General features: G+C 38.1%; 1 protein-coding gene across 1 annotated transcript; it reads right to left on the bottom strand.

Moving 5' to 3' along the window:
- Nucleotides 1-379: 379 nt before the first annotated feature.
- On the bottom strand, nucleotides 380-27,754 carry LOC311150952 (coiled-coil domain-containing protein 169-like; the record flags this gene model as incomplete). The annotated part of the gene is given in 12 exon segments (XM_084201011.1): nucleotides 380-482; nucleotides 3,779-3,855; nucleotides 7,143-7,196; nucleotides 7,396-7,428; nucleotides 7,430-7,448; nucleotides 7,450-7,490; nucleotides 20,910-20,950; nucleotides 21,047-21,157; nucleotides 21,606-21,627; nucleotides 21,629-21,689; nucleotides 27,678-27,715; nucleotides 27,719-27,754. Coding segments are annotated over 12 exon segments (636 nt in total).

Genomic DNA, 27,754 nt, shown 5'->3' with positions numbered 1-27,754 from the left:
TCAGGTTATATCAGTCTGCCTTCTTCTTCTTGAATTGAGAGGTCAAAAATGCTAGAGGTTTGTTTATTTTCCATGGCTGCAGAGTTCAAGGATCTACATGGTGTATAAGACATTAAAAATTCTCCAAGTTTTCCAAAACCTTCAGAATCACTGATATGAAGCAGAATGGAAGGGGTCAGAGGTCACCAGTACAAAGATGGCAACTAGAAGAGCAATTCCATTAGGCAGAGGAACACTTACACTAAGGCAGCCAAGAAGACATTCCAATCTGGGTCTGGCATTGCAATAAGACACAAATACTTTCATTTTCAATTTAGAAACTTTCAGTCAAATTAAATTTTTTAAAAAGTGACTGGAAGTTCTAGGCATTAATATAAAATCAGTGCTTTAGCTGTGGAAGCTGGTTCACTCCTACTGTCTTTTTAATTGATCGTTTTTGAGGATTAACCATCTTCGGGTTTCCTGGAACACTGTGTCTTCCTCTGAAATAAAATGGGTGAAGTTAGTCAGCAAATGTCACATTGCCTGTACATTTTAACAGCTAAAAAAGTGCATGCTTTCTATATTTGCATATCTGATTACTACTGTGAATTAATAAACCTGAGAAAGGAAAAAACAAGTATATTTCTAGGTTCACAGGTTAGCAGAGAATCTAATTATTCTGCAAACGCAATCTTCATCTCATTATTCCTGTTACCTAAGTGATGTCATTTGGAGAACATGAACAGAATACTAAATATTGGTACTAGGAGAGTGATAACTGGTTACAGAGACATTTTCATCAGTTAAAGAATTCCCACCAGAAAAGGGGAAAACACTTCCTGTAGATGTAGTTACAGCTCTCTGCAGGTATTCCACTCTGGAAAGCCAGGCTCTTGAACCCATGATCACCAGAAATGCCAGCAGGAGATGCTGCTAGCAGACTTTTGAAGGGGTACTCATTGTGGATACATACACCATCCACATGAAACCAGCTAGAGCTTCATCTTGATCATCTAAGAAATCTGTGGGAATGTAAAGAAATCTCCAGAGAAAGAATGGTGCTTCCTCAAGCTGGAATGGTCATTCTCCTGAATAAGAAGCCTGCCTTTCTGCTCCTATGCAATGTCCCTTTGCTTCTCTTCCTGGTCATTACTGCAGAGGAAAGACAGCACTAACAATATACAGAGCTTCAGTGTCTTTCTTAAGCAAAGGCATTTTGAAAATACATCACAATCTCACACTGTTATGTTTGCCATGATACCCAGGTATGTGATAGAAGCTACAATGATGGTATGTGGGCAAGTTTCAAATTTGTGGGGAAAGAGGCAACAAATTCAAACCTAGGGCTCACTAGTCTTATTGGGATTGACACATCCTTTGTTCCAGCTCTTATAAGCAGTCTTGGTCTTGGAGGGAGAACTGGGCCCATACAGATATGGAGGTACTTCTGCTGAGAGTTGGAAGATCACAATCCAAGGCCCCAGTGTGCTCGATAATCAATTATTCAAATTCAAATCAGTTGATTACTCAAAATCAATTGATTTAATTGTAGACCACTGTACAGTTGAACAAAGCAGAAAATGCCTGTGTGGATTTCTGCAGGCAGCAAAACCTTTTCCACTCAAAACCAGCTAGACTTACAGACTTAGAAACCAGGTAATTGTAGCAGTGCAATGTTGAAATTCAGCTAATAAGCCCCACCATAAATCTCAGTGTAACAGCAGGGGTCAGAATGGCAATAAATTGGCTGCTCAAATTGCATCATAGATACGAGCCATCAAGACATCCATGTTCTTTCCAGCTGTCAGCTAGCCTATTTTCTTGTCCTGTAATAACCAAAAAAAGAACCTCTGCTGAACTTGCTTCTGTTTTGGATGGCCAGGAAACTGAATGCATCAACAATTAGTTGTTGGAACTCTGGTTCCTGAGAATTCTCGACTTTCTGTGCTGACAGGCAGTGATCTCTATACCATCTCACACATTTAATCCTAACCTTAGCAAAAAAAAGCATTAGTGTTCACAACTACTACACAAAATGTTTTCAGTGCTCGCTTAATACACAGGTTGGGCTTTCTGTACCTGTTTGTATAGCTAAAACAAGCATTAAGCAGTTTGTTAGTATGGTTTGAATTCCAATGCAGGTATTCTGTAAAAGGGCAACAAAGGTGAGATAAGAACTCTAGAAAGAAAATGTTCAAATTACTCCCAAGAACATGCATGTCTTCTCTTATTTTAATGAAATTATTTCTCATTAACACCAACTTGAACAAACAAGCCCCAGGCTATAAATCAAAACATAATTAAAAAGAAATAATATAACAACGGCTGTAGTTACCTTGTGATGTTCATGAGGTGCATAATTATATCCTAGTATTTTCTTAAAACACAAACTATGCCAAATCCCCAGTCTTACATTCCATGTTGCCAGCAAACAGTGAAGTTTGTCCTGAAAGTTCTAAGTCACTGGCTATAACAGTCAATCATCTGAAAACTAAGTTCTTATATACTAAGGAAAATTTAAAGGATGAAAAATTATCTTCATGTGTTTAAAGAACATTGAAAAGTAAAAAAAAGTCCTCTTAGGGAAAATGGATTGAAACAGGATATTTTGTTATACCACACATCTTCTGAGACCAGCAGTTATAGGACACTTTATTTTCTCTTACACTTTCTTTTCTTTTGTTTGATATAAAGAAAATTACAGAAACACACTGTCATATAATGGCAGGGGAAGTAATGGTCTACTAAAATAGATTGTAAAAAAACCCACCATAATCACAGATCAGTGCTAACCCTCAGCAAACCTCCATATCTGGCTGATGATATTTAATCTCACTGCAGAGGCAGTGAATCCTCCTGGTTCTAGCTTTCTGACCTTCTCCATAGGAACCATGTTAAATATCACTGGGGTCAAAAGTGGCATATGGGGCACTTCAAAACCACACAGTGCTTTTCATGTATTGAGAAACTTCAGTTATAGAACTGAATTCATATTGCACTGCATTAATTCATATTCTACTAATATACTCTCCTGGAACATAAAGATTCACTATTCCAGTTGATGAAATCCTGTAATTCTGTGCTTACACAGAATGAAAGGAAAAGGCTAGTAAGCAAATAGGTCTACAACAATATCATGTTTATAATTTACTCATTGCATTTTTAAATTATTCCAATATATATTGTGTATGCTCATTTTAATAATATAGGTAAGTGGCTTTGTGGAAGCGTATTCACTGTGAGACACTAAATACATAGAAACCATACTATCTTAGGAAGTTTCCAAATGTAAATTATTTGGGAGAGTTTCAAAATTAAGTATTATATCTGCTTGCTTCCACACTTTTGTAAGCATCTGTTTATGGCCACTGGAGGCAGGTGACTGAGTCCAACAAATTTTTCATATATGTTCCCTATATTCTTTACACTTTATATTCTTAACATATTCAATTCACTTAAAAAATAAATCTCCTCAAACTTCAAGCTTATCCACAAGTATTGCAATCAGAAATTAATTTTATTTCCATGTATCTCAGAGCAGGTGGACTTTTTTCAAATTTCTATTTCTAAACCATATAACTAAACAGAAATCTGTTAAACAATGATTTAAACATATCTATTTTCAACATCTGCAATAAATAAAATTGTTGAAAAGCAATACAAAAAATTATGTTGAGTAATACTTTGTCAGTGGGCTGATGCTGTGATATTTATAATGAACAGAAAGTTGCATTGTTCAAAAGAGTGCTTAGCAAAAAATAATCAACCAGTAAACAGGAATATAAAGGAAATTTACCTCAGTATCTGTTTTTCTCCTGTGCCAGTCAGAGCTTCTGGTTTTTTCCTTTCAAAAATTTTAGGTTTAGGTGAGGTCTGCAATAGCCAAATTTTTACAAAACAAGTTAAATCCTAACCCTAATCACAACTACAGACACAAATGGGATTTGCACAGATTTACTTTATTGAAAACAAGAATTTTTTGTAATTAAGGAACTCCAGTATTAAAGATGATTGCTGGTATAATTTATCATATTATCATATCTGAGCAGATGTGATTCTGTGACACATGAGGCAAGAGCAATGCCAAGGTTTCCTTCACTGTTTTTGTAATTTATATGAATATAGAGTATAGGTATATATGATTATTAACCATAGCACTGCTTTTGCTGGTACAGTTTACTCCAGACCTATCCCAAATAAAATTAGCCAATGTTGTACAAGCAGCTTTCCAGCTGCAGCAATCTATAACCTTGGGCCTTTTCTGCAAAGAAATCCCAGTCACAAGGCAGATGCCACTCGGCCAGCAACAGTTTGTGGCAAAAATCTGGCCTGAAAGAATGGCCTTTTTAAAGAGCCACTATAGCTCTTCTTTGCTTGGCTCTCAAACTGACCTCTGAACACCACCAGAGAGTGCTTTAAGATCTGTGGACTCCAAATTCTAAACCAGTGCTTTGCCAGACTGAAAACAAAACAAAAAAGCAAACAAGAATACACCAGAAACCATTGCCTCTAGCATGAGCTCTCAGGATTGTGAAATTTTTAGTTTATTTGAAAACTATCATTTAAAACTTACTGCATCCTTATGGGCCAGATAAGACAAACATCAAAAGCACTCAGAAAATAAATATATTCTGTAAATAAAGAAAAAAAACAAAAAAGAAGAAAAGCACTCAGTAATAAAAAGGTAGATAAAAGAAATGGCTTCTTAGAAACATCTTTGTCTTCTGCTTCTACCGCAGGCTTCAGGAGGGATCCAAAACAAAGCAGGAAAAACCTGCTAGTTTTTCACCACCTGGTATTTTTTAATACCTACCAGTAAAAAACTTCTGTGATTTTTTTTTCTTACTGTCAGCTATAAAAAAATTAAAAACATAAGGAGATAAAACAAAGGCTTAAAAGAACTCTGAATCCATTCAAAGTGTCACTAAGATACACTGTTGTCACAGGACAGCAATACCTTGTGGTATATTTACTGTGCAAGGTAAGGATATTGCTAGCCTATGGGTAAATCCTTCTAACTCAACAGCAGTCAATATTACTGTGCAATATTACTCTAGAACATTGATATTTTAGTACAGTTGAAAGAGTCTGTACTGAATGTACCTCTACTTCTGCCTCTATTGTTAAAGTTACCTGTTAAAAGTGAAGGCAGATTTTAACATATACAGATTTTAACATATGAAGATTTTAAAATAATATAAAAGTCCAATCAAAGTCATAGTAGAAAAAGACCTGAAGGGAACAGATAAACCACTGATCCTTTTAAAATCAGCAGTAAACCAGAGAATCATAGAATATCTCAAGTTGGAAGGGACTCATAAAGATCATCAATTCCAACTTCCTGCTCCTCGCAGGACTACCTAAAATTAAAGAGTGCCATCCAGTTGCTCCTTGAAGTCTTAGTGCTATGTCCAATTTCCTGGGGACCGTGATCCAGTGATTGACCACCCTTTCAATTAAGACCCTTTTCCTAATGTTCAATCTGCACTTCCCCTGATGCAGCTTCATTCCCTTTCCTCATGTACTATCATTGATCACCACAGAGAGGAGATCAGCACCTTCCCCTCCCCTCCCCCTGGAGGAAGGTGTAGTGTGGGGTGAGGTCACTGGTCAACAATGTGGTCACCCCTCAGCCTTCTCTCATCCCAGCTGAACCAACCAAGTGACCTCAGCTGCTTCTCATAAATCTTGCCTTGAGGCCAGACCACAGGGACACACTGACGTAGTTGGATGCCCTTCTTAGATTGAGGTGCTCAAAACTGCACACAGCAGCTGGGATGTGGGGGTGACTGCCCTGCTCAGATCAGCAATGTACAAGGTAGATGTTTAATCTAAACTACTCACGTTCCGCTTAGAGCTCGGGAGGAGGACAGAAAAGTCCCCAGGGAAATTAATTTCATCTTGACCTAAAACAGATGTGATACTTTGCACATGATTCTTTCTTCATGGATTACAGAGGATTCCTCTGCAACTACTTTAGAATGGCTATTTGATGTTTAGAGAACTAAAGATAGGACTGTTAACCTGAGGATGACTATTTTGCTCTCATATGATACTGAAATAATGAGAGTAAATAATTAATTGCTGCAAATATAATGTACTAACTACCTCAAGTGTTGATGGCAAAATCCTAGATCCCAGCACCTCACTAAGCGACATGCCAGTGCATATACCTCCCTTCAAATGGTGTCTTATGCATATTTAAGTGTTTTTATAGGGAGCTGAACATAGGCACTCCTCTTGCTAGCATGTTCAGTAATATAATCTGCTTTTATTTCCTTTCTTCCTCCAGAAGTTCTCAGTTTCACTGCTAATGTAAAAATATTAACAGTTATCATGAGCCTTTCCCAGGATTTTTCTTGGTTTCATGCTGGAAAGTTCATTTAAGCAATTCTTTTAGATTTCCCAAAGTAGCAATGAACCATGTAAGGGAATCAGTTGCCCACTGTGCAAACACATGCTAATTACAGGCTTTTACCCCAGTTAGCTATGAAAGGGACTCAGTGGCAGCAATTCTTGAATATCATGCTAAGCTATTACTTTTACATTATTTAGGAATTTAGAGCTTTTCTAGAATAATAAGTACTATAAATCTTTACAGATTTCTTTACAGGTTTCTCCAGTTTGTAGTATAAAATTTAATGTATTACATAATTTGCATCAATAAAATTTAACCTGTGATTTTACCAAAGCAAGGTGTTTTATCCCTGCTTTATAAAGTCAATGGAAATATATTTTGTATTAAATTCTGAACTGGTTGGATAGTTTATCTTTAAAAGAAAAAAGGAGACATATGAAAAGGAGGAATTACTACTTAAGGTGGCTGTCGCTACTGCTGGCAATTCGCTTCTGTTCTGTTCAACAGCATAGCAGTCTTGTGACTAATGGATGGCCAAGCATCAGAAAATTGCTTCAGTTTTTTCAGTTATGGGCACTTTACTATGCTAGGGAACACTCAAACTCCAATTGATACCAAAGCAAAAAAAGTATTTAAAATAAGTATGAGCTTTCAATTTATGTCTCTTAAAATTTTTCAAAATCAGCTTTTGTAAGATATTTGGTATACAAATGAAGTAATAAAACACCCTGATCTAATGGCACTGCAGATACTGCTGTTATATTAAGAAAGCATTGAAGTTACTGAGTCACACATTTCTTACCTGTAAGACCTCTGAGAGGCACAAGCGCTGCTCATCATTAACTTTGTGGTAAGCCTACAGTTAAAATGAGATACAGGCTATCATTAAGCACAAATTTTAAAATCTGAATCATACAGAAGATTCAGATATACAGCAGAGCCTTTTTTCAGTGACACACTTTTTTGGAACTATTCTATTGTGTGTTCCACACACAATCTGTTTGCCACACAACAAAACATCTTTTACAGTCTAAAGGGATAGAGTGATTACAAACCTTTGCTTCTTGTTCCAGTCTAAGTTCATAGTCCCCTTAGCTGGTTCTGGAGACTTCTCTTCTTCTAGCTGTTTAAGAACCTCCTTTAAGGAATCCTGTGGTTATGGTAGATAAAACAGTGTTTTACATCTATTTCCATTCTCTATAAAGATGTCATCACCATAGTCCTTATTCTTCAAGCATTGTGATGTTTGTCATTCTCTTTGGTTCCTGTGCATTTTTTGTTTTCATGGTTCTAGCTGACACACTGCAGAGGCAAAAGCAATTAACCACATGCTACAATTACCAGTTATGCATTACACATTTCCACTGTGTTAAAATGACGCAGGCACATATTCCACACTGCTGCTCCTTGACATCTTAAGCAAATTCACCTTGTGGTGACCAGTCAGAATTGCTCCTTTGCTCTAAGCAAAATACCCTCTGATGGCTCTTTTTTAGTAGGAAAAAAATTCACATCTTCCTAGCACATTCATTTTCAAACTACTTTCTGAGAGAGCAGCTGGGCTGGTTTAAGAACTACATGGGACAGCAAAGGTAACTCATATCAATTTGGCTAGAAAGCAATACTTTGTGGGGAGACTGTCTTAGGTGTGCAGCCATCCACATTGTCTACAATAGGAATGAGTAGAGTCCATTTTTAACCAAAAAACTGGCACTGGCCAAATCTTTGCTTGTTGTGTAATGGAATTAAAGCACACACCCACACTTGGGAGGAGCCAAGCAGGTCCTCTTCTACTACTAACACAGGGAATTGCTTTTCATAATCCCATTCATAATTTGATCCATTCCTTCCAGTAGAGACATAATTATATATGTTTCATCCTCCAAATTCAGGAACACTGCATTACAATAAAGAGGAATTTAGGCAAACATGCTAGGAGGCCTGTGTGGATGAACAAGTAGCTCCTGAACAAATTCAAACACACAAAGGAAGCCTAGAGGAAGCCTAGAGAAAGCCTAGCGAGCCTAGAGGAAGCCTAGAAACGTAGATTGGTAGGCTGGGAGGAATACAGGGATTGTTTGAACAGTCAGGGATCAGTTTAGGAAAGCTACAGCCCTGACAGAATTAAACACAGCCAGAGATGTCAAGGGCAACAAGTAAAGCTTCTATAGTTATGTTAGTGATAATAGAAAGTCTAGGGAGAATATGCATCCCTTTGAGAGAATGGACTGAGAAGAGAATGGACTTAGAAGGAGGACTTGGGATGTTGGTAGATGAAAATCTGGACATGATCTGGCAATGTGGCTTGCAGTCCAGAAAGCCAACAGTTTCCTGGGCTGCATAAGAAGCGTGGCAAACATGCTGAGGGAAGTGATTTCGCTCCTCTGCTCTGCTCTCTTCAGACCCCACCTGGAGTACTCCATCTTACTCTGGGGTTCCCAAGATAAGGATCTGGACTTGTTGCAGCAAAGAAGGACCAAAGAAGGACCACAAAAATCACAGGGCTGGAGCACCTCTTCTCTGAAGACAGGCTGAGACATTTGGGGTTGTTCAGCCTGGACAAGACAAGGCTCTGGGGAGACCTTACAACACCTTCCAGTACCTGAAGAGGGCCTACAAGAGAGCCCAGAGTCCCAGAGAGGGACTTTTTACGAAGCTACATAGTGACAGGACAAGGGGTAATGGCTTTAAACTGCAAGAGAACAGGTTTAGATTAGCTATTAGGATGAATTTTTTACTGTGAGGGTGGTGAGGCAGAGGAACAGGTCGCCCAGAGAAGTTGTGTATGCCCCATCCCTGGAGGTCTTCAGGGTTGGATGGGACTCTGAGCAAGACAATCTAGTGTAGGGTGTCCCTGTCCATGGCATGGGGGTTGGAACTAATAGGTCTCCAAGTCCCTTCCAACCGAAACCATTCCATTAGTCCATATTATTCAAGGTTGGTTTACACCTGTTTGTTCTTGTACTTAAATGTGTTCTCCTCCCTCCCTGCTGTTTCTCCCCAGCATGTATAGACTCAAGACATGAGCACCTTTTTTCCACATTCATTTTACTAGGATGATTAAGCTGAACTTGCAGAAATTATCTTTCACATACTAGGCTGTCCTTTTATCCTGATTATCCCTTTGTGCACCAGGCTGGAGCTCAACCTTCTTATGGCTAGAGAACAGGCCTATACTATGCAGTACTCCAAAAGCCATCTCACTGCCTTGAGCAATCAGTGATACTTCTTTAGCTATATAAATTTTAGGATTGCATTTTCCTTTTGCACAGCTGCACAATAATGGATCACAATCAACAAGGCATGAGCTAGAATACCCAGGTTTCCTCCGCAGTTCTATCAGTTCTCAATTCATAACAAAATTTCTTTACTCTTTTCTAAATCCTTTGGTCTACACTATTAAATTTTACTCACATTTTTAATAATCTAGTCTTCACTGTCTTTCTTTTTCTAAACCACATCCAGATCCCAATTATATTATATAATTGGTTTCAGGAGAGAGATATCACAATCTAATTCTACTGTGTGTATCAAGGTCATGCATTAAATATTAAGGTTCATCTAAAACCTGGTCCTGGAAGACCTCTGCTTGTACTCTCCCAGCAGACTCCTTCACTAATCACTGCTATCATGTTCCATTTGCCAGCTCTTTACTCCTCTAACAAATCTATTCATTTTCATTTTCACCAAATTAATCAGTCGCTTCCCATGCGACATGGTATCTTTATCAGAGGTCACAGTGAACAAGATTACTGTATTTATTGTGACAACAAATGTATTGCTTTATCACAGAATGTCAACAGGTTTTCCCACAATGAGCCCCTTTTAATAAGTCCATACTTCAATTTCATTTTATAACAACTATTCCTCTCTTTAAACTGAAAAAAGTACTTTTCTCCAGTGCACACAATGTGCACGTTTATTAGAACCACCTGCTATCATTTCAGGGATGTGACAAGCTAGTTCTTTCAGAATCCTGAGATATGGATTACCCATTTCGCTCATTTTAAGCATATCCAGCTCTTTGAGTTTTCCTTAGGATTTGGTTATTGTCATTTCTTCTTCCAAGCACTTGCTGACATTACCTATTTTTTCCTTTCCTGCATTTTATTGTTTCTGCCTTTACTTAAAACTTAAGCGATATGTACATGCTTAGTTTAAAGTGAATGAATTCATGATCACTTGATCTGACAGGTTTTTTGACTGGCTTTTCTGCAATGTCCTGATAGATCTTAAAAATCTAAAATAGCATTGTGTCCCTTTTATCTATTATTTTCTGATAAAATGTGCTAATTATCCATTGAGTTTTGTGCCTCATCGTTATTAGCTTTTGGTCTTTATTTACAATAAAGTTGGTTTTTGGTCTTTATTTACAAAACATACAATAACATACAATAACATACAATACAACTTCTATCAGCAGTCTAATAATATTATATCCAAATTCATCCATCCAAACATTATATTTATATGTATATTTGACTGGATGGATTCAGTCTGAGGCGAAGGTATCCACATTTGAGTGTGCAAATGTGAACTGAATTCCTACTAAGAGTCAGAGTGAAGACAATCAATGATGTGCAGTGATTCATTCAGCTAAGGAGCTAAAGAGCTCAGCTCAGTTTCATCTGAATTGTTCTAGAGAGTCCAAGACATTCACATGGGGCAGATATGACACATGGGTTACACAAGACACATCATCCTGGAGCAGAAAGGGGCTACTGTGCGCTGAAACATCTTCAAGACTCATTGCTTACACAATTATTCCACTGAAGATGCCAACCAAATATATCTAGTTGCAAATCTCCTGACTTAGCTGACTGTATTAATAAGACCTGTAACTGCCTATAGTAGGAATTAAAAAACCTAGCAAAGAAGGTAGAAAAGTAAAGTATTTTTTTAATGACCATAAAAGTATTTGTGTCCTAATATTTAAGAGAGTCATATTGTTCAATGTACATTTCAGTATTACTTCCCAATACTATTGTGACTAAAGTTTTGTTTTCCAATTCATCCTCAAGATTAATTCATCCAAATAGCTGATGAAGAAAGAATCAACAACATTATTGTCAAAGTCTCTCATGTCTGCCACATACCACATCTATCTCTGTTTTGCTCTTTCCTGGCAAGTGTGTACCTTTAATACTTGTTATCCCTTCATGGTTTTGCTGTCAATGCTATTACATTCCTAGTCAAGCGGGTTCTTCCATTTGTTTGCTTAGGTCCCCTGAGTAAAATAAGTATCTGGTGTAGAATTTTTTTTTTTTAATTTCTAACACAAGCACCTTCTTAGTCAAAATAGATGAATTGTTTCCATTCTATATTGGTTACTTAACCATTCCCTTATTAATAATTTATTTCTTCCCATAATCTTAACACTTTGCTGGGCCTTTGTTTACCAGATTTTCCTGGTAAACACTGAAACAAGATAACAATTCTCCAAATATTTTTCCCTTATTTTTCCATGGGAGTTTTTAAATTTTTCCCTTTTTATCATGCTAGTTTCAGATCCAGAAGGCCAGTATCCATAAATGGTTTATTTTTCAGAGAGTTTCTGAATGCTTGCTGCTGGTAAAAAAATTACATCTGCCTGTTTTTAAGTCTCCAGTCTTTTCTAGCATCTGTGGATTATTGCAACTTTTATTCTTTTGCATAATTTTCTGCATAACATGTTACTTTTTGCCTCCAAATTTTATTTTTCATTTTAAAAATCCTGAGTTCCCTGAAGATTTCCCTAGGGATAATTCCTATTAAAACCAAGATTTTGCAGGAGCATGGCGTAAGGCACAGTACTTTTAAAACATGTTGCAAGAGAGAATAACCCCTCCCATTGTTCAAAAGAAAAAAAAAGAGATACAGAAGAGTTGAGTTGTATCTTTGAGGAGTATTTTACCCCTGATTCAACCATTATTAACTTTAATCTGTTACAACAGGCATACTGGAGACATGAAAAGAATTGAGGAGTAGTTGCAGGGTTTTTTCCTAATTAAAGCAGAAGTGCCTTGGATGCAGATAAAATCTTTGTCCAAATACAGAAGGCTCCTACAGTCAATTCAGGCAATGTTGGCCAATTCAAGGAGAAAAAGTAAGCTGCAGATTAAAGAGAAGATTTGGCTTAATTCCACTAGGGTCATGTGCTATTTCATTTCAAACATCAGTGTCTCTACAGAACTAAACAAGACAGAGAAGATCTCAGTACTGTTGAACTAAGAAACTAAATTTTTTTGCCTCCTTGACCTTAGTGCACATTAAAGATTATAACCATGTGTCAGAATATTTTGTACAAAATCTTTTGTACCACCTACTACATATTTTGTATCATCACAGTAAGCTCAAATACAGTAAATACAAAAGTTCATGCTTCTCTCCAGATTTGTTCTATGTAAATCCACAACACACTATTTATTTATTTACTAGATTGTCCATCATTGTTATATAAGACAGCAAGACTTGGTGTTGCAGCTGTTACTTACAACAGAGCAATTTGGTATCTCCTCAGAGATGGTACTCATCTAATTTCTTTGAGTCCTTTCACTTACAAAGTAAACTACTTTTAGATCTTTTTTCATTAGTCCTTTCAGAAGCACTGTCTATTTTTTGCTGCCAATGCAGCTGGTCCACTGCAGATGCCTGGGCATTCATTCAGCTCTGGAGCAAGGATGTTATCCAAATGCAAGCAAACAAACTGTGCACTACACTGCTTTTGATGAGCAAGCAGACGGAAATAGGTTGATAATGCGACTAAGAGTACACAGTTACCTCATAAATTGTAATAAACCTATGTCATAAATTGCAATAAACCCATGATTACAAATCCCTTGTGAAATAAGAAAGCTATAAAATATTCAAAATTTACAGATTGCAAAGTGAAGCCCAAAATCAAAGCAGGACTGGAGTTGCAATTGCACTTCAGGCAGAATTTAACATCTTAGTGCTAATAAAGCAGTCTATGTAATGTCTTACATCCTTCACATCTGCTTTTGTCAAATAACAGGGAGTCATCTAAGCTGTTGCTGTTGTGATGACCAAGCTGAATCGAGCTGCCTGGTTTGCTGCTGAAAGCCTTCATGAAGTATCAATAATAGAAAGCTTTCCAGTGGTCATCCCTCTAACATCCCTCTGCAATCTGGCAAGGATATTCTACACATATTACCTGGGGAAGAAAGCCTCTTCTATCTAACAGCCTAAAATTTTACCCAGAAATAAAGTAGTTGAGTTACATTTTATTCCTCTGCTTCCTCAAGAGCTTGAATTCTCATATCTCATAGCCTGAGAATGCCCTTGTCACCATCATACTTAACCAGTGCTGACACAATTTTTGAAGCCAGGCTGTCAATGAGTCAGAAATACAAATATTTGCATGAAAGCAGATGGAAAAAGTGAAAAAGGCTGAAAGGTCATGTCTATTTCTGAAGCGAAGGTAGGATTTTAGGCACACTTCTTGGGTTTTTCTTCTCTTTCTTCTATTTCTTCTTTTTATCAACTTCCTATTGGTTTTCCATCTCTAATATGCAATTTGTTTGAATCCCAATCTAGCTGCCTTTCTCACAGCTAACACCTATTAAATTTACTCAGCTAACCCAGCCTGAGAAATTCTATTCCTGCATCCATGAACCTAATTGATGACACAGAGCTCAGTATGGCATACTGAAGTTCTTGTGGAAATCTTGTGACACAGAGGTTCCTACTCAATTAAAAGATGTCTCCAAGTCCCTGAACACTACAGAATGCAATTTCAAAACCAGACACTAAGAAACTTCAAAGGACAAAACTTCATATAGGTTCTAGAGGTCTACTTTAGCCAGGACTGACTGTAAGTTATCTCCCACTCCTATCTTCAAGGCAGTTATTGGGGAACTAGCAGAGTCCTTGTTTATTTGAAGGTTTTAGCTGCTGTACATCAATACAGATCAAGAAGTGAGACACAACAGCATATCAATTCAGCCAAATCATTAAGAGCTGGATTTTCCTTTCCTGAATTCTGTGAGAAGCCTGCAGAAAGAAACCTCACCAAAACAGATTCAATTCTCTATTAATCATGGTTGTATAATCAGCTTAGTACTTCATACTGTAAAACAACACAAAAGTTCACAGAAAACAGAACTTAAGGCATACGGTAATACTGACTTGTAGCAGAGTTCTTACATCATGGAAAAGACTGAAAACAAAGAAAGGACCAGTGAGAGCTCAAGAGAACCAGAAGGAGCTTCCAAACTATGCAGATTTCCTTCAGAATGAAAAATTGTCTATAAAACTCGAGGATGAACCAGTGTGATAAGTTCTGGAAAAGCTTTTTAGAAGTAGTTTAACTGAATCCTGATCTTTTTTTTTTAAGATCAATTCATTACAGGTTCTTCTACTAAGCTTTGAATAGTAGGACATTGTATGCCTGAAAAGAAGACATAAGCTGACTAAGGCATTTAACCCAAATTTAAGATGCTTAGTTTTCAATACATCATCCATGTCAAACAACTCTGAGCAAGCTGGTAAAAAGCTAAAAGACACACTGAGATTTTAAATGAATACTTCCTTTAAATAAAGAATTTTGTGGTGCTTAGCATGATTCACTCTCAGAGCAAAGACACATTAATCTTGTGTCTAGCAATGACCAAGTCCAGAGTTTTACAAAGGGAACACCAATTCTCCAGTTTCTTTTTTCCCACCATTTTCTTTTCACTTGACTGAAGACACACATATGTCTTAATATTGCAAGAAAATGAAATTATATGGAAGGATACCGCAAGTGAATTTTAAGGCCACCCACACAAGTTGTTCTCATTCTGGATTTTTCCTTGCCCTGCTCTCAGTGGCAACAGAGGTGACAATTTCTAACAATCATTTTACAACAGACAAGGTGAAAAATCCATGGCATCATCAAGCAGCTCAAACTTGTTTTCATCAGAGCCCTGCAGACTAAAGATCCTTATGGCAATTTGTTTCCTCTTTAATTTTTCTCCATGATTTAGAACAAAAGCATATATCTGTCAGTTTTGCTTAAAAAAAAAGCAACACAAGCAGCCTTAAACATATAATTTCAAACTCATTAGTAGCAAAACCAAATAATACATCTTTAGTTTTACTGAAATGGAAATTGCTTTTAGATTGGTATCAATAATTTCACGAGTCATACATCGCATAAAAAAATTATACCTCAAAATTATATAGCCTAGCATATTTCTCCATGCAACATGCACTTGGATTCTGTAAAAGCATCAGCACAGGCGGGGAAAAGACTCCTCGCACTTGCTTAAATGCCAAGTGCCCCCTTGTGGTCAGCATCATCCTTAGATTCCAAACCAGACCCAGAGGGGAATTGCTTTAGTGCTCTGCACTAGCGCACAGGGGTGGGATGCTCACTCCCTAAATCCTTATTTCAGAGGTCTCTGCACAATGCACACAGGGGTTATGCGCTGACTTGGGCAGGGGAAGTTAAAACGGAGATCTCCAGTGCTGTGGTTCAGATTGATAGAACAAGGAACTGAGGAATTCTTGAGAACAGAAAAATAGGAATGTCACTTGACTCCAAGATTTTTCTCTGATTGTTTTCTTTGAAACACAAAGTGTATTCTGCCTCTGGGCACACCAGAAAGTGATTTGAGTAAAACAATCTCCTGGTTGGAGCAAGGCCACCAGGAGGAACAACTAATGCCAACTTGTCAAGGAAAAGAAAAAAGGTCACTTGGAGGTATTTGAAGTATTTATTTGAAGGTCAAATGAAAGGAGTAAGAAGGTGAAGTCTGTGAGGAGGCAGGACAACAGCTTAGGGTGGTCAGACCAGAGACAGAACTTTTTCCAAAATACTTCCAAGTTTCATGAAAAGCCAGATTTCTTCTTTCCATAGAGCTATTCATGGCTTTACCCAGGAAGAGCAGCAAGGTTCATTTAAGAGTCACTTGCTAGGAGAATTGTCAACATTTCCTATGACATTATAAGTGCTGATGTTCCCTACAGGCAGTTATCAACGCCTACTGAAATACAAAGTCTTCACTGCATGTTTTCACAAACCCAAGATTCCCTTCCTGTCATATTGCAATCATGTATGTCTCCAGAGTGACACTGACACACATTCTGCTTATATTTTAAAACTGACAGCAAAAACTCTGAGGTGGTTGTGTGAGTCTATCAGCTCTGTGGTCACTGTCCTTATAGAAAGGCAGCTTTGCATAGCAAGTATCTGGCCCTTAATGTCAGAATTTTCTCCTCTGTGGTGCTGGACACGATGAAAAAATGGTGATTTATCCCAGAAGCCCTGGTTCCTGGGCTAATCTTAACTAGAGCGTTGCTAAGGCAATGCTATCAGGAGTGTGCTCTTCTGAACTGATTTCGCAGTGTGCTTTTCAGTATTTGCATACTAAAGCTGCTATCTAGGGATTCATTCCTGCAGAAATGGTGAGAGAGAAAGGAAGAGTTTTCTTTCTGCTTATATGGGAAATTATGCTTAGCAGAGAACATGTATTTTACCAAAACTCATTTGATGAAAAAATGCAAACAAATGAAAGCAGCATGTTTAAAAGACACAAGTGAAATTCGTATCTTATTATACTTAGAGACAATGCATTCCTTCTGTAAATATTTCTGAAGTACTATATGACATTTGTATTTTTAATTGGGACATAAAGGAAATTACTGACTAAACACTTTTCACTGTTGGAACTCTCTTGTGCTTGTCACTTTTATTTTTAATCTGCCCTCAGTACAGAAAAATTCTTTTCTAGACCCTGACAGTAAGAATTCCTGTGTTCAAGGTATTGCTTCTGCATTTATTGCTACATGACATCTACACAATTTTTCTGCATCAAAAAAAAAAGACTATCTCATATCAGTACAAGGACTTCAGAATTATAACTGTATATATATATGGTGTAGGGGTGTTTTTAATAGAAAGAAATTATCATTGAGTTCAATTCTAATTCTAAAGCAAAAATAGTGCAAGCCATCTGCAACAATTACTGCAATTTTTCAACACAGAAAATCCTATGTGCTTCCTTGTTCATCACTCCAGAATTTGCATTTGTATTCTTCTCTATCATTAAGGTTTTTATGGCTTGCTGACTGCCAGGTCCCTGATGACTAATATATTTTTTTCTTATTTTGCCTGTAGTGCTTGATATTAAGAAAATATTTTACACTACCTATATCTAAAGAGGCTGAATTACTCTATAGACATGTTTTTCGCCCTCTATTCACTATAGTAGGACCTTAAATAACTAGCTTGAGTGAGCTAAATCTCTTTAGCATCTTTGAGATAACTCCTCTGTTAAATACAGCTGAAATTGTTTAATAAATTAAGAATTGTTAGAGGTCCTTCTAATAACCCTAGTTATAATTCTAAGTCTCTTGGAAAGACAGGTTATAAATTCTTGAAAATAATATTTAATTTTCTAAATACGTTGCTCAAAACAAAATCTACTGAAAATCTACTGTCTACTGTTGCTGTGTTGCAGGAATTGTATCACCTTGCTGAAAGAACCACTTTTCAGTCTTGCCATAGAGCTTCACACAATCACAGAATCAACTTTTTTGGGATCCTCAAGTCCGACCATGAACCCAGCAGTGCCAAGTCTACCACTAATCCATGTTGCCAAGCACCACAATACTTGTCTTTTAAATATCTGCAGGGATGGTGACTAAACCACTTCCCTGGGCAACCTGTTCCAGTGCTTGACAAGCCTTTCAGGGAAGAAATCTTTCCTATGCAATACACTTAGGAAGTATATTTTCATATAGGAATATATTTCCTATTCATATCCAACTGCTGTGTTGAAAGCTGAATATCACAGTGTACTTTTGATTTTACACACATGTGCCATGCTTTATATACCCATTCTCTGCATTTTTACTTTGAGCAAATGTATATTGATGACTGGCAGAAAACTCTTTGTTTTTCTACCACTCACATCTGCTCTTTATTCTCATCTGTGAAGAAGCTAAATATTCTCCCCTAATGCACTGAACAACCCTCAAAAACCCCAAAAAAACTTTAACAAACCTAAATGCTTGAAAACCACAAAAAATTATCTGTGTATTTTTAACAATGTTTTATCTTCTAAAATTATATATATATAAAGCAGAGCAGCTCTTCATTCTCCAAGAGTATCTGTAAATAAACACTTTTCTAATGGCTTCAGTTAAAAAAAAAAACAAACCAAAACAAAAAACAGCAAATCCCACATAATACCTTAATATTTTTCTGTCTTTCCATCTCCCAAAATCAAAACAAGAAATGAAATATTTCATTAAATCCTTAAAGCACTTCCCTTTCTGATTAGCAAACAGGAGGATTTCTTAACTCTAAGATGAAAGAATTAAGTGAGGACTTGAAACTGCATGGCCTAGCTCATGGGCTCCTGACTTTTCCAGGCTTCACTAAGTGAGCCTAGGACTCCTCAAGCTCTCTTCTAGACTCCTTCTGGCAGGATGAACCTTTCAGTTGGGCTGGAATTCTTCCCTTTATGGGAACAGTAATCAAACCTCGGAGAACCATGGCTCATTGGTGCGCAGGCAATGCAGCGCATAGCAGGGATTAGAAATGTACTGGGTTGGTGGGAAAGGAGATTATCCCTCTGGTAATGCCTCTTGGAGCGCCTGGCAAGGTGTAATTGGATTGGTTAGGAGAGTACAGGCAATTGGACGGAAATAAATACTTGTGATACTGTAACTATGCATGCTAGTCTGTGCTTTACAGGCTGACAGTAATAATACAGTCCAAAGCAGACTCTGCTGTAAATTTTCTAGATCAGTGTTCTGTCTTCAAGACTTTTCTTTGAACAAAATCCCAGCTGTATTATCAGATGAACTCAGTGAATGAGGAAAGTGGGATGGGGAAGATTCTGTTCTCTTTTTAATTGGATGCTAAAGAAAAAAATCTTGCCTACCTACAAAGCACCATGGTCTCTAGGACAACACTAAAACTGGCAAAAATGTTGACTGTTTGAAAGCCATGAATCAGATCAGAAAAAGCAGTAAATTATTCACACCCTGTTTACAGCAGATAATTGTCTTTCCCACTAACAGAGCATGCAGCCTTCTCTAGGGTCACTAAACTCCCAAAAATCTTCAGATTCTGAAGTACCAAAAAAGATGGTAACACTTCTCTAAGTATAAGCAACAGGAATAAAATCACAACAGCCCTGCTTCATAATGTTCATTATCACAATGTGCTACAAGGCATTATCACATCTTTATCTACCTTCCCTATTTCTAAAAGTAGGTAAGAAGCAGAAATGTCAACAAATATTTCAGCAGATGACAGACTAAGGGAAAAGCAGATCTGAATCTACAATGATTGTTTTATTTCATTTACTACCTTAGAAGACAAAATCGCCATAATATTTGCTGGGATTTTTTCCTTGGCATTTTCTCCTCAAGATTGCAGAAAAAATATTTTATGTTGTGTTGAAATAAAGGACATGAAGTATGAGTGCATTACAGAATAAAATTTAAAAAAACAGATACTTCCTTCACTGATGCAAAAACTTACTGTAAAATGAGGACTTTTCCTGTGACTATATTATGCAAAATGTTACTCCAACTATTCACCTAGGTTATCACAGTGAGTACAAAACTGGGATTATTGACTGATACAACAGAGGATTGTGCCATGCAGAGGAGCCTCAAGAAGCTGCAGAAACAGGCAGAGAGGAATCATGTGGAGTGTAAATGCAGTCCTGCCCCTGGGGAAGAAATAATCACTAGTATATGCTGGAGCTGACTGGCTGGGAAGCAGCCTGGGAGACGATGTCTTTGGGATCCTGGTGAACAAGGTGACCCCAGAAATCAATGCACTCTTGCTGCAAGGGTGGCCTGTGGTTGCCTGGGCTGCATTAGGAAGATGTCACCAGCAGGTCAAGGGAGGTAATCCGACCCTTATCCTTAGCACTCGTGAGATGTAGTGGCAGTGCTGGGTCCAGTTCTTGACTCTTCAGTACAAGAATGATATAGACCTCTTGGAGCAAGTCCAACACGGGGCTATGAAGATGATTAAGATACCAGAGCACCTGACAGATGAGGAAAGGCTGAGAGATCTGCAACTGTTCAGCCTGGGGATGAGAAGGCCCAGGGGTTCTTATCAATGTGTAGAAATTTGTGATGGGAAGGAATGAAGAAGAAGCAGCCAGGCTCTTCTCTACAGTGCCCAGTGATAGGACAAGACTGAAACAGCTGGAACTCCATTTGGTCACAACTGAAGACATCTTTTACTGTGAGAGTGGTCAAAGATTAAACAATTCCATGAGGTTTAATGTTTTCCCATTTATTCACAGATCTAGTCCAGCTATTTCATCTTGCAAGCCATAGTGCAAATTCAATTATAAAACCTTCACTCAGGAATAAATTTCCCTACATAATTCTTCCCAACATTCACGTTTTATGTACTTCCTACATAAAGATTTTACTCAATATTTTATAAGCAATTGCATATATGAAACAATAAAAACATAAGCAGAACTGATTGTCTTTTCTTCTAGACCAGACTGCTGCTATTTTTTTGTCATGAAAAAACAAAGATTATATGACTTTTCCAACTAGACTGTGATTTGTTATTAAGCCAACTAAATGTCACAGTACTTACCACAGGCATTTTATCAAAGGTGTGAACAGGGGACAGTTTATCTACAAATAAGCAGAAAATTGTGAGCTGTTGATATAATTTCAACATCTCTAGTCATCACTAATTCTATTGAAAAAGTTACAAATATCCATTTCTACCTGCTGAATTTCCACGAATAAGCTCCACCTTATTTCGAAGAATATTAATTTGCCTTTCCAGCTGTTTGTTCAATTCTACTTGTGTCTCATATCTGGTTTTCCATTCATTATCTTAAAGAAAAAACACAGAATTATTATATTTCCCAGATTAGTTCATGTCATTTTAAGCAAAAGCACTTTTAAAATGTCTTCCTTTTGACTAACTGGAGACTGAGAAAGTCTTCACTTAGTAATCCTCATAATAAGCATCTTTGCATATTAAATAGCTTGAAAATATAAATCAAGAGAAATTTTCACTAGTCTTACTGTGGTCAAAATATTTAACAACTCTGTGAATTTATATTATTCATAGTTTCATTAATAATTAACAAAAAAAGCTAGTGTGGCCACCCGTAGTATTTCTTAATTTCACATCTGAAGCACCACAGTTATAACAGTCATGTTTGAAAAGCAAGAATTTAAATTTCTAAATAAAAATTTGAGCCCCTGTAGGTCCTTTCTATCATAATTATTTTCTGTGTTTCCCAATCAATTAGAAAGACTGTTGTAATTCACTTACCTTCATTTTCAATACTGTTAAGACTTTTTTTCCAGTTCTGTTACAGTGTTTCTCAGTTCAAAGATTGAACTTGCAAGCATCTGCCTGAGAAATTAAAAGAAGTCAATAAATTGCTACACGAGCCAATAAATGGCTCTTGTACTAGTCCTATTATTGAAATCAGAAAAAAATAGATCAAATATATTTTCAGAAAATTGATTCAGAAGATTGAGATCTATTAATCATTTCTAAGTAGTTACATTGTCCATTCTTAAATGTATTGAAAAATGGTTACTACAGTGCCTTTAAAACAATGAAGCATTTCTACTTTGCAAATAAAACTACTTCCACAAAAACCCAAGACAGACATTTCCTAAAATATAATAATTTTCTAGCCATCTATCAGAATTAAAAAATTGTAGAGGGGACACTGACCCTAGATTTTCATCTAAAAGAAGATGCCCAATGAGTATGTTTTTTAAAACAAGAATACACCTGAGAGATGTGTGTTTTGAAATTCTGAATTAGTTCTTCATTTTGACTTACTGCTCAATGATTAATAGTCATTTCCTAAATTGCACCCATATTAAATCCAATCAAAACAAATGATGTTTTACAACGATCTGAAAAGAAAGTGAGTAATTAAATTGAGTGTTAAATAAATACAGGACCTCAAGCCACCATTTTTTGGGAAAATATATTTTTGCCCATCCTGTTTACTGGTCAGCCAGAAAGCTGACAGGTATGATGAAAACCAGGCTCTTTCTGCCTTGGAAGGTATGATCAGAAGCAGAAGGTAGCAGGGGACTTTGACAAGAGTACAACCCACCTGGCATGCTTCAGACGAGGTGCTGGGCGACTCTCATCCTTCAAAGTGGCCAGATGGTAGTTTAGTGTCTTACAATGAACTCTATGATCTTGATAAAATCAAGAGGACATTACTGATAATTTATTGACCATAATCATGCTAACAGCCTGGTTCTCTGAGGAGGTGTCTATGGAGAAATGCTCCTGCCTGTGAAGTCTCAGGAAATCAGACCACATAAGGACAGGTGCAAGCAAAAAACAAAATGCACGAAAGTGCAGAGGCAGTTTGTGGTTTTGTCCTTTAAAGCTAAGTTTGGAAGACCAACATTTCAAAAAAACAGTCAATGGTTCTTGGGTACCTCAATTTTTCAGTGTCCAAATTAAGATATTCCAAAAGAACTGAGAACACAAACTCTACAAAGAAGGTCCTTTGGGAAATGCTTTAAAATGCCAATAGGATGACTGGTGTCTGAAACCTTAGCCTAGTTCATTAAAACATGCAAGAGAGAAAATTAGGCTGTATGCAAGAGAGAAAATTATTAGGCTGTAATATTTGGAGGGGGGGAAGTATTTAAGGAAGAGCTTCCATTGTCAACACGGATATTCATTTTCTGAACATGTTCACGAGAAACGGTCTTCAAGAAATAATTATCTAACCTCTGAGAAATCAAATCTCTGATGACAGAGATTGATTACTGAGAAATTACATCACCTCTGGCACTCCTTGTGCTCACATTCAGTTTGTGACACTTCTTTTTCATAGCTTGAAACAACAGTTTTCAACTGCAAGCTGCAGAAGCAAACCAACTGCTCTTAGGGAGTTGAATAGGTAAGCCTGGAATAAGGAGGACTGAAGAGCTGAAATCACAAAGAAATATAAAGAAGAGTAAGTTAAGGTAAGCCAAGTTTGTTTTCAATGAAAGAGACACTGAAGAACAGCAGGACAGACATCTTGAATGGCAGGGGAGAGGTGGGGCTTCCAAGCCCTCCTTGCTCATTGCTCTTTTTGTCTTTACCAACATTAAATAAAGACAGGGGGCACATTGGCAAAAAAAATAATTACAGTACTGATAACTTGCTAGAGACAAAAAGGATAAGGTGAAACCCAGCCAAAGATAGCCTTGAAGCATGACTCAAAAAGCTTTAGATGTAGGAAAACCAAAGGAAATCTGATTGCTGCTGCCTATTTTCTCCCACTCCAAATAAAAAGAGGCAGATGGCTAAGAAGAAGAAAGACAAAATCTTACTGCATTGCTGCTATCATTTCAACACAAATAGATAAGGTTTCTGCAAAGCAGATTTCTATCAACTTCTCAAAGCTTGGAAAAGAGGAAATTATGATGACAGTGAGTGCTAAAATGGGAGTTTTTTAAAGGAAATAACACTGAAAATTAGAAACAGTCAAAGCTGTAACCAGAGCTGAGCTATCAAAATGAAATTGTTTTATTTTTCAAAGAAATCATAACTATGTGCTCAGATGCAGAGGGAAAACACAGGAAGAATAAGCTCTTTAAATACAGTGTTACCAGTTTTCAATTTCTGTTACCATTCCAAGACTAGATACAAAATTTCTTTCATTATATTTTATTATTCTTTCTGCACCATTAACAAACCTAGAAGTCAAATTCCAATTATATTTTGTTCTGATTAATATATGTACGAAAATGGTAAATTGTCAGGTGTCACACTGTAATTGCTACACTGACAGAAAGTCTTTTTTCCATGTGGCAACAGAAACCAGTTTTTTAAAAATATAATTTTTATTACACATTCAATGGTCCAGTAATACCCAGAATGAATCCAGGGTGAAACCACCCTATTTTAGGCAGTGATTATTCAGTAAAATGCAATCCCTGCCCAGACAGAGAAGGGATGTAGAAATAAATCACTTTGAGTGGCTTGGTAAGTATTGCTGGGGTTTAATGTTAATTTTGCATTTCTGAAGTAATTTCTAATTATGATAGGAAGTGAAGGTCATGCCATGCACCTGTTAGTGTGAATTTAATGCAGCTGTGTATAGCTGGCTACCTGCCCAGAGACTTGGTCTTTGCTTAGACGGACTGCATTGCACTTTTTACCTGCAACCCCACATAGACATAAATAGTCTATTCAAGGCCTATAAATCTGTGAATGGACAATTTACAGTCATCACAGAAGAAAGCCTGTAAATCCTGAAACCTCACATTTAAGTTATCATGAGAACCTAACCACATCCTTGCATACTAAGCATCACAAAAAAGCTCTTGTGAAGGAAATGAGAAAAAAATATGCAGTTCAGATAAGAAGACTCTGATTGAAACTACAAAAGAGAAAAAAATGCTACATTTCTTTTTAAGGCTGTCTACAGGTGTTATTTTACTTGACAATGGCAGTCACTTAGAATGGAAACCATTCTCCTGTCAAAACGTTTCGCTACCCAGGTCTGGATATCTGGAACATGTATCAGACAAAAGGCTGACTGAAGTGATTTTCTATAGCCAAGAGAAAAACTCAGGAGAAAAGTCAGGAGAAGCTCAGGGCAAGTCATCAGTTCTAGGGCATCAGCTCTATAACATGGCAGATGTTTACTGAGTCCTGTAGAAGATAAAATGCACAGATGCCTTCAGAATCTATGAACAGAGCAGAAACAATATTGCACAGTGCAGGGGCACCACATGGAAGAGCACACACAGTATTGAAAGCTCCAGACTCCTGACACTTGCAGTCAGCAGTGTGCTGGGAAAATGCTGCAGCTTTCCTGGCAAGGAAAGCCACAGGAAATGAAATCTCACAAGCTGAAGTAATATACAATTCCATGAACATTACTAAGTAGCTGACATGCATAAATATATGTCTTTAAGACCTCTTTGTCTAATAAGAAGTGCACTGCAGTATTATATGCCTTCTCTCTCTCTCTCTCCCAGAAACATTTGCCATGACATTTCCCAATCAAAACGTGCACTGAATCTTGATCACAACAATAGTCAGATTTGAGCTGATTTTCATTACAGTCAGAAAAGAATTTGAAAGTTTTCACAGTACTACACCCACAATCTTGGAGAATCTGTAGGTACATTAGGACAGACCCCTTATGGACATGGATGATTCAATTTACTCTGTGAAGTAGAAATCTCTTCTTCATGACTGCTAAATGAGAGTGGTAGGTGGACTGTTAGCAAACTGCCTAACTGGAAAAACAATCATATATGCCAGTAAAAAGAGGACAAGGGTGAGATGGCAGTGAAGGAATGCAGACATCTATCTGCAAGGCACTCATCCTCAGCTTGCTTTCTACCCAAGGGAGAGAAATTGGCACCTCCTAGGGTGTGAGTCATCTCATGCTAGAACAGCCAGGCAAAGTAGGTCAGATGAATCACACCTTCAAAAAGCTTTTCTGTATTCATTGACTACACATGCCACTGTTTTAGATGGAGATGTCTAACAAGCCTGGTCATTGGCAATTAAGCTGAATAAATAGCTCCTGGGAAACAGACAATAATAATATTGTCGATTTGCACACAAAGAAAATAGTTGTGGAACCCACTTGGAGCTGAAAGTCTTCTACTGGCATGCCATCACCATAAAGATTTTTATTTAATATATATTTTGCTTTTATCCATAACTAAGTTACCACAACTCAACTTTTTACCTGATCATCATTAATATCATGTGTCAGGTAAAAGAACTGTGGAGGATAACTGATTTATTTACCCTGAGATACTACCGAATCAGGAGATTTATTAATGGTCATTTGCTTACACATTGGTGCAAGTATGTCCAAGCTACTTTTTGTGCCATTTTGAATACATAAGGTGCCATTTTGACTCTGCTAGTACTGGGTTTTCCTTTTCCATTTAGGAATGAACATTTTATAAAATCCACAACTGCAGGACTAGTTTGAGGAGGTCTGCAGCTCAAACACTCAAAGAAACATTGTTCAGGCGAGAAATCAGTATGAATAGAATGCTTGAAAATGGTATGTAAATATCAAGGGTCTGAATTAAGGCAGCACAGGAGCTACTGACATTTCCTGTTGCCATTTATTAACACTCAAAAGGCAATCATGTCGTTCAACACAGGGAAAAACGTGTCACTTCCTAAGCAAACTGGGGAAAAAACAATCCCACCAGGTATGAGCATCAATAATTATCACAGCAGTGAAACAAGAGGAAACACTGTAACACTGGAACCGCTGCTTTAGCGAGGGGACTGACTGCTAAAAGGAACTCTTCCTCATCCCTGCAAATGCCGTACCTTACATAGAGGTCTCAGAGAAATGTACTGATCCTAGAGACAGGTGAAATCCAGCTTTCCACTTCTACTCAACACTGTAGAAAGAAGTGGGCATAAAGAGTATCTCATTCTCCATTTTATTTGTCTTCCTCCAGCGAGGCATGGACTCATGTAAAAGTTTTGTCTCTTTTTTCCCCCAAAGGGGCTTCCCAGTCCAGTGTACTGTGCTTGCCTTGGACACATATAATTCACTCCCTAGAAGGTGGCATGGGACTGTGTTTCAGATATGTGATGAAAACTGTGTTGACAGCACAGTGATGTTTTGGTTACCATCGAGCATTGTTTACACTGGCTCAAGGCCTTTTCTGCCCTCCCTTCCGCCCATGAGTGAGAGGGCTGGAGGTGCACAAAGAGTTGGGAGGGGACATGGCCGGGACAGCTGATCCCGCTGACCAAAATGATACCCCACAGTAAATCATGTCACATTCAGAAATAAAAACTAAGGTGTTGGGACTTGCTGGGGCTGCTTTGCCTCGGGAAAGGCATTGTCCCACTGGTGGTGAACACCTGGAGGTTTCTGCATCATTTGCTTTTCTTGGGTTTGCTTCCCTTTTGTTGTTGTTGCTACTTTTTAGATATTAAACTGTCTTTGTCTCAACCAGCGAATTTTCTCTCTTTCACCGTTCCTTCCTTCTCTCCCCATCCCACTCTCTGGGAGGAGAGGGAATGAGCGGCTGTGTGGCGCTGAGCGGCCTGCTGCGGTTAACCACGGCAGCCGGCCTTATCTTCCTTTCAGGCTGACATGATTTATCCCGCTTCTCCGGGCTCCCCGTGCCACTCGCATGCTTCGGGCAAGCCCTTCCCGGCGCCCAGCAGAGCGAGCGGCGCTCCCCGCACAGCCGGGTCGCGCTGAGGGGCTCCGGGCTCACCGCGGGCCCAGCCCGCTCCCCTCGCCCGCCGAGGCAGCCGCCATTTTGCCGCAGGGAGGCGGCGGAGCGCCCCCGGGCGGTGCTGCGGGGCCGCTGCCGGAGCCGCCGCCGTGCCCGGCCTCGCCGCGTCTCCCGCCGGACTCACTGCTTCCGCCTCTCCCACCCCAGCTCCAGCGCCAAGCGCTACGGCTCTGCCGGCCGCCGGCCGCCTCCTTCCCCCAT

This window comes from Fringilla coelebs (assembly GCF_963513975.1).
Source record: "Fringilla coelebs genome assembly, chromosome: 2".
Taxonomy (NCBI): domain Eukaryota; kingdom Metazoa; phylum Chordata; class Aves; order Passeriformes; family Fringillidae; genus Fringilla; species Fringilla coelebs.
Note: the sequence above shows the minus strand (reverse complement) of the source record. Positions and strands in the feature narration are given on the sequence as shown.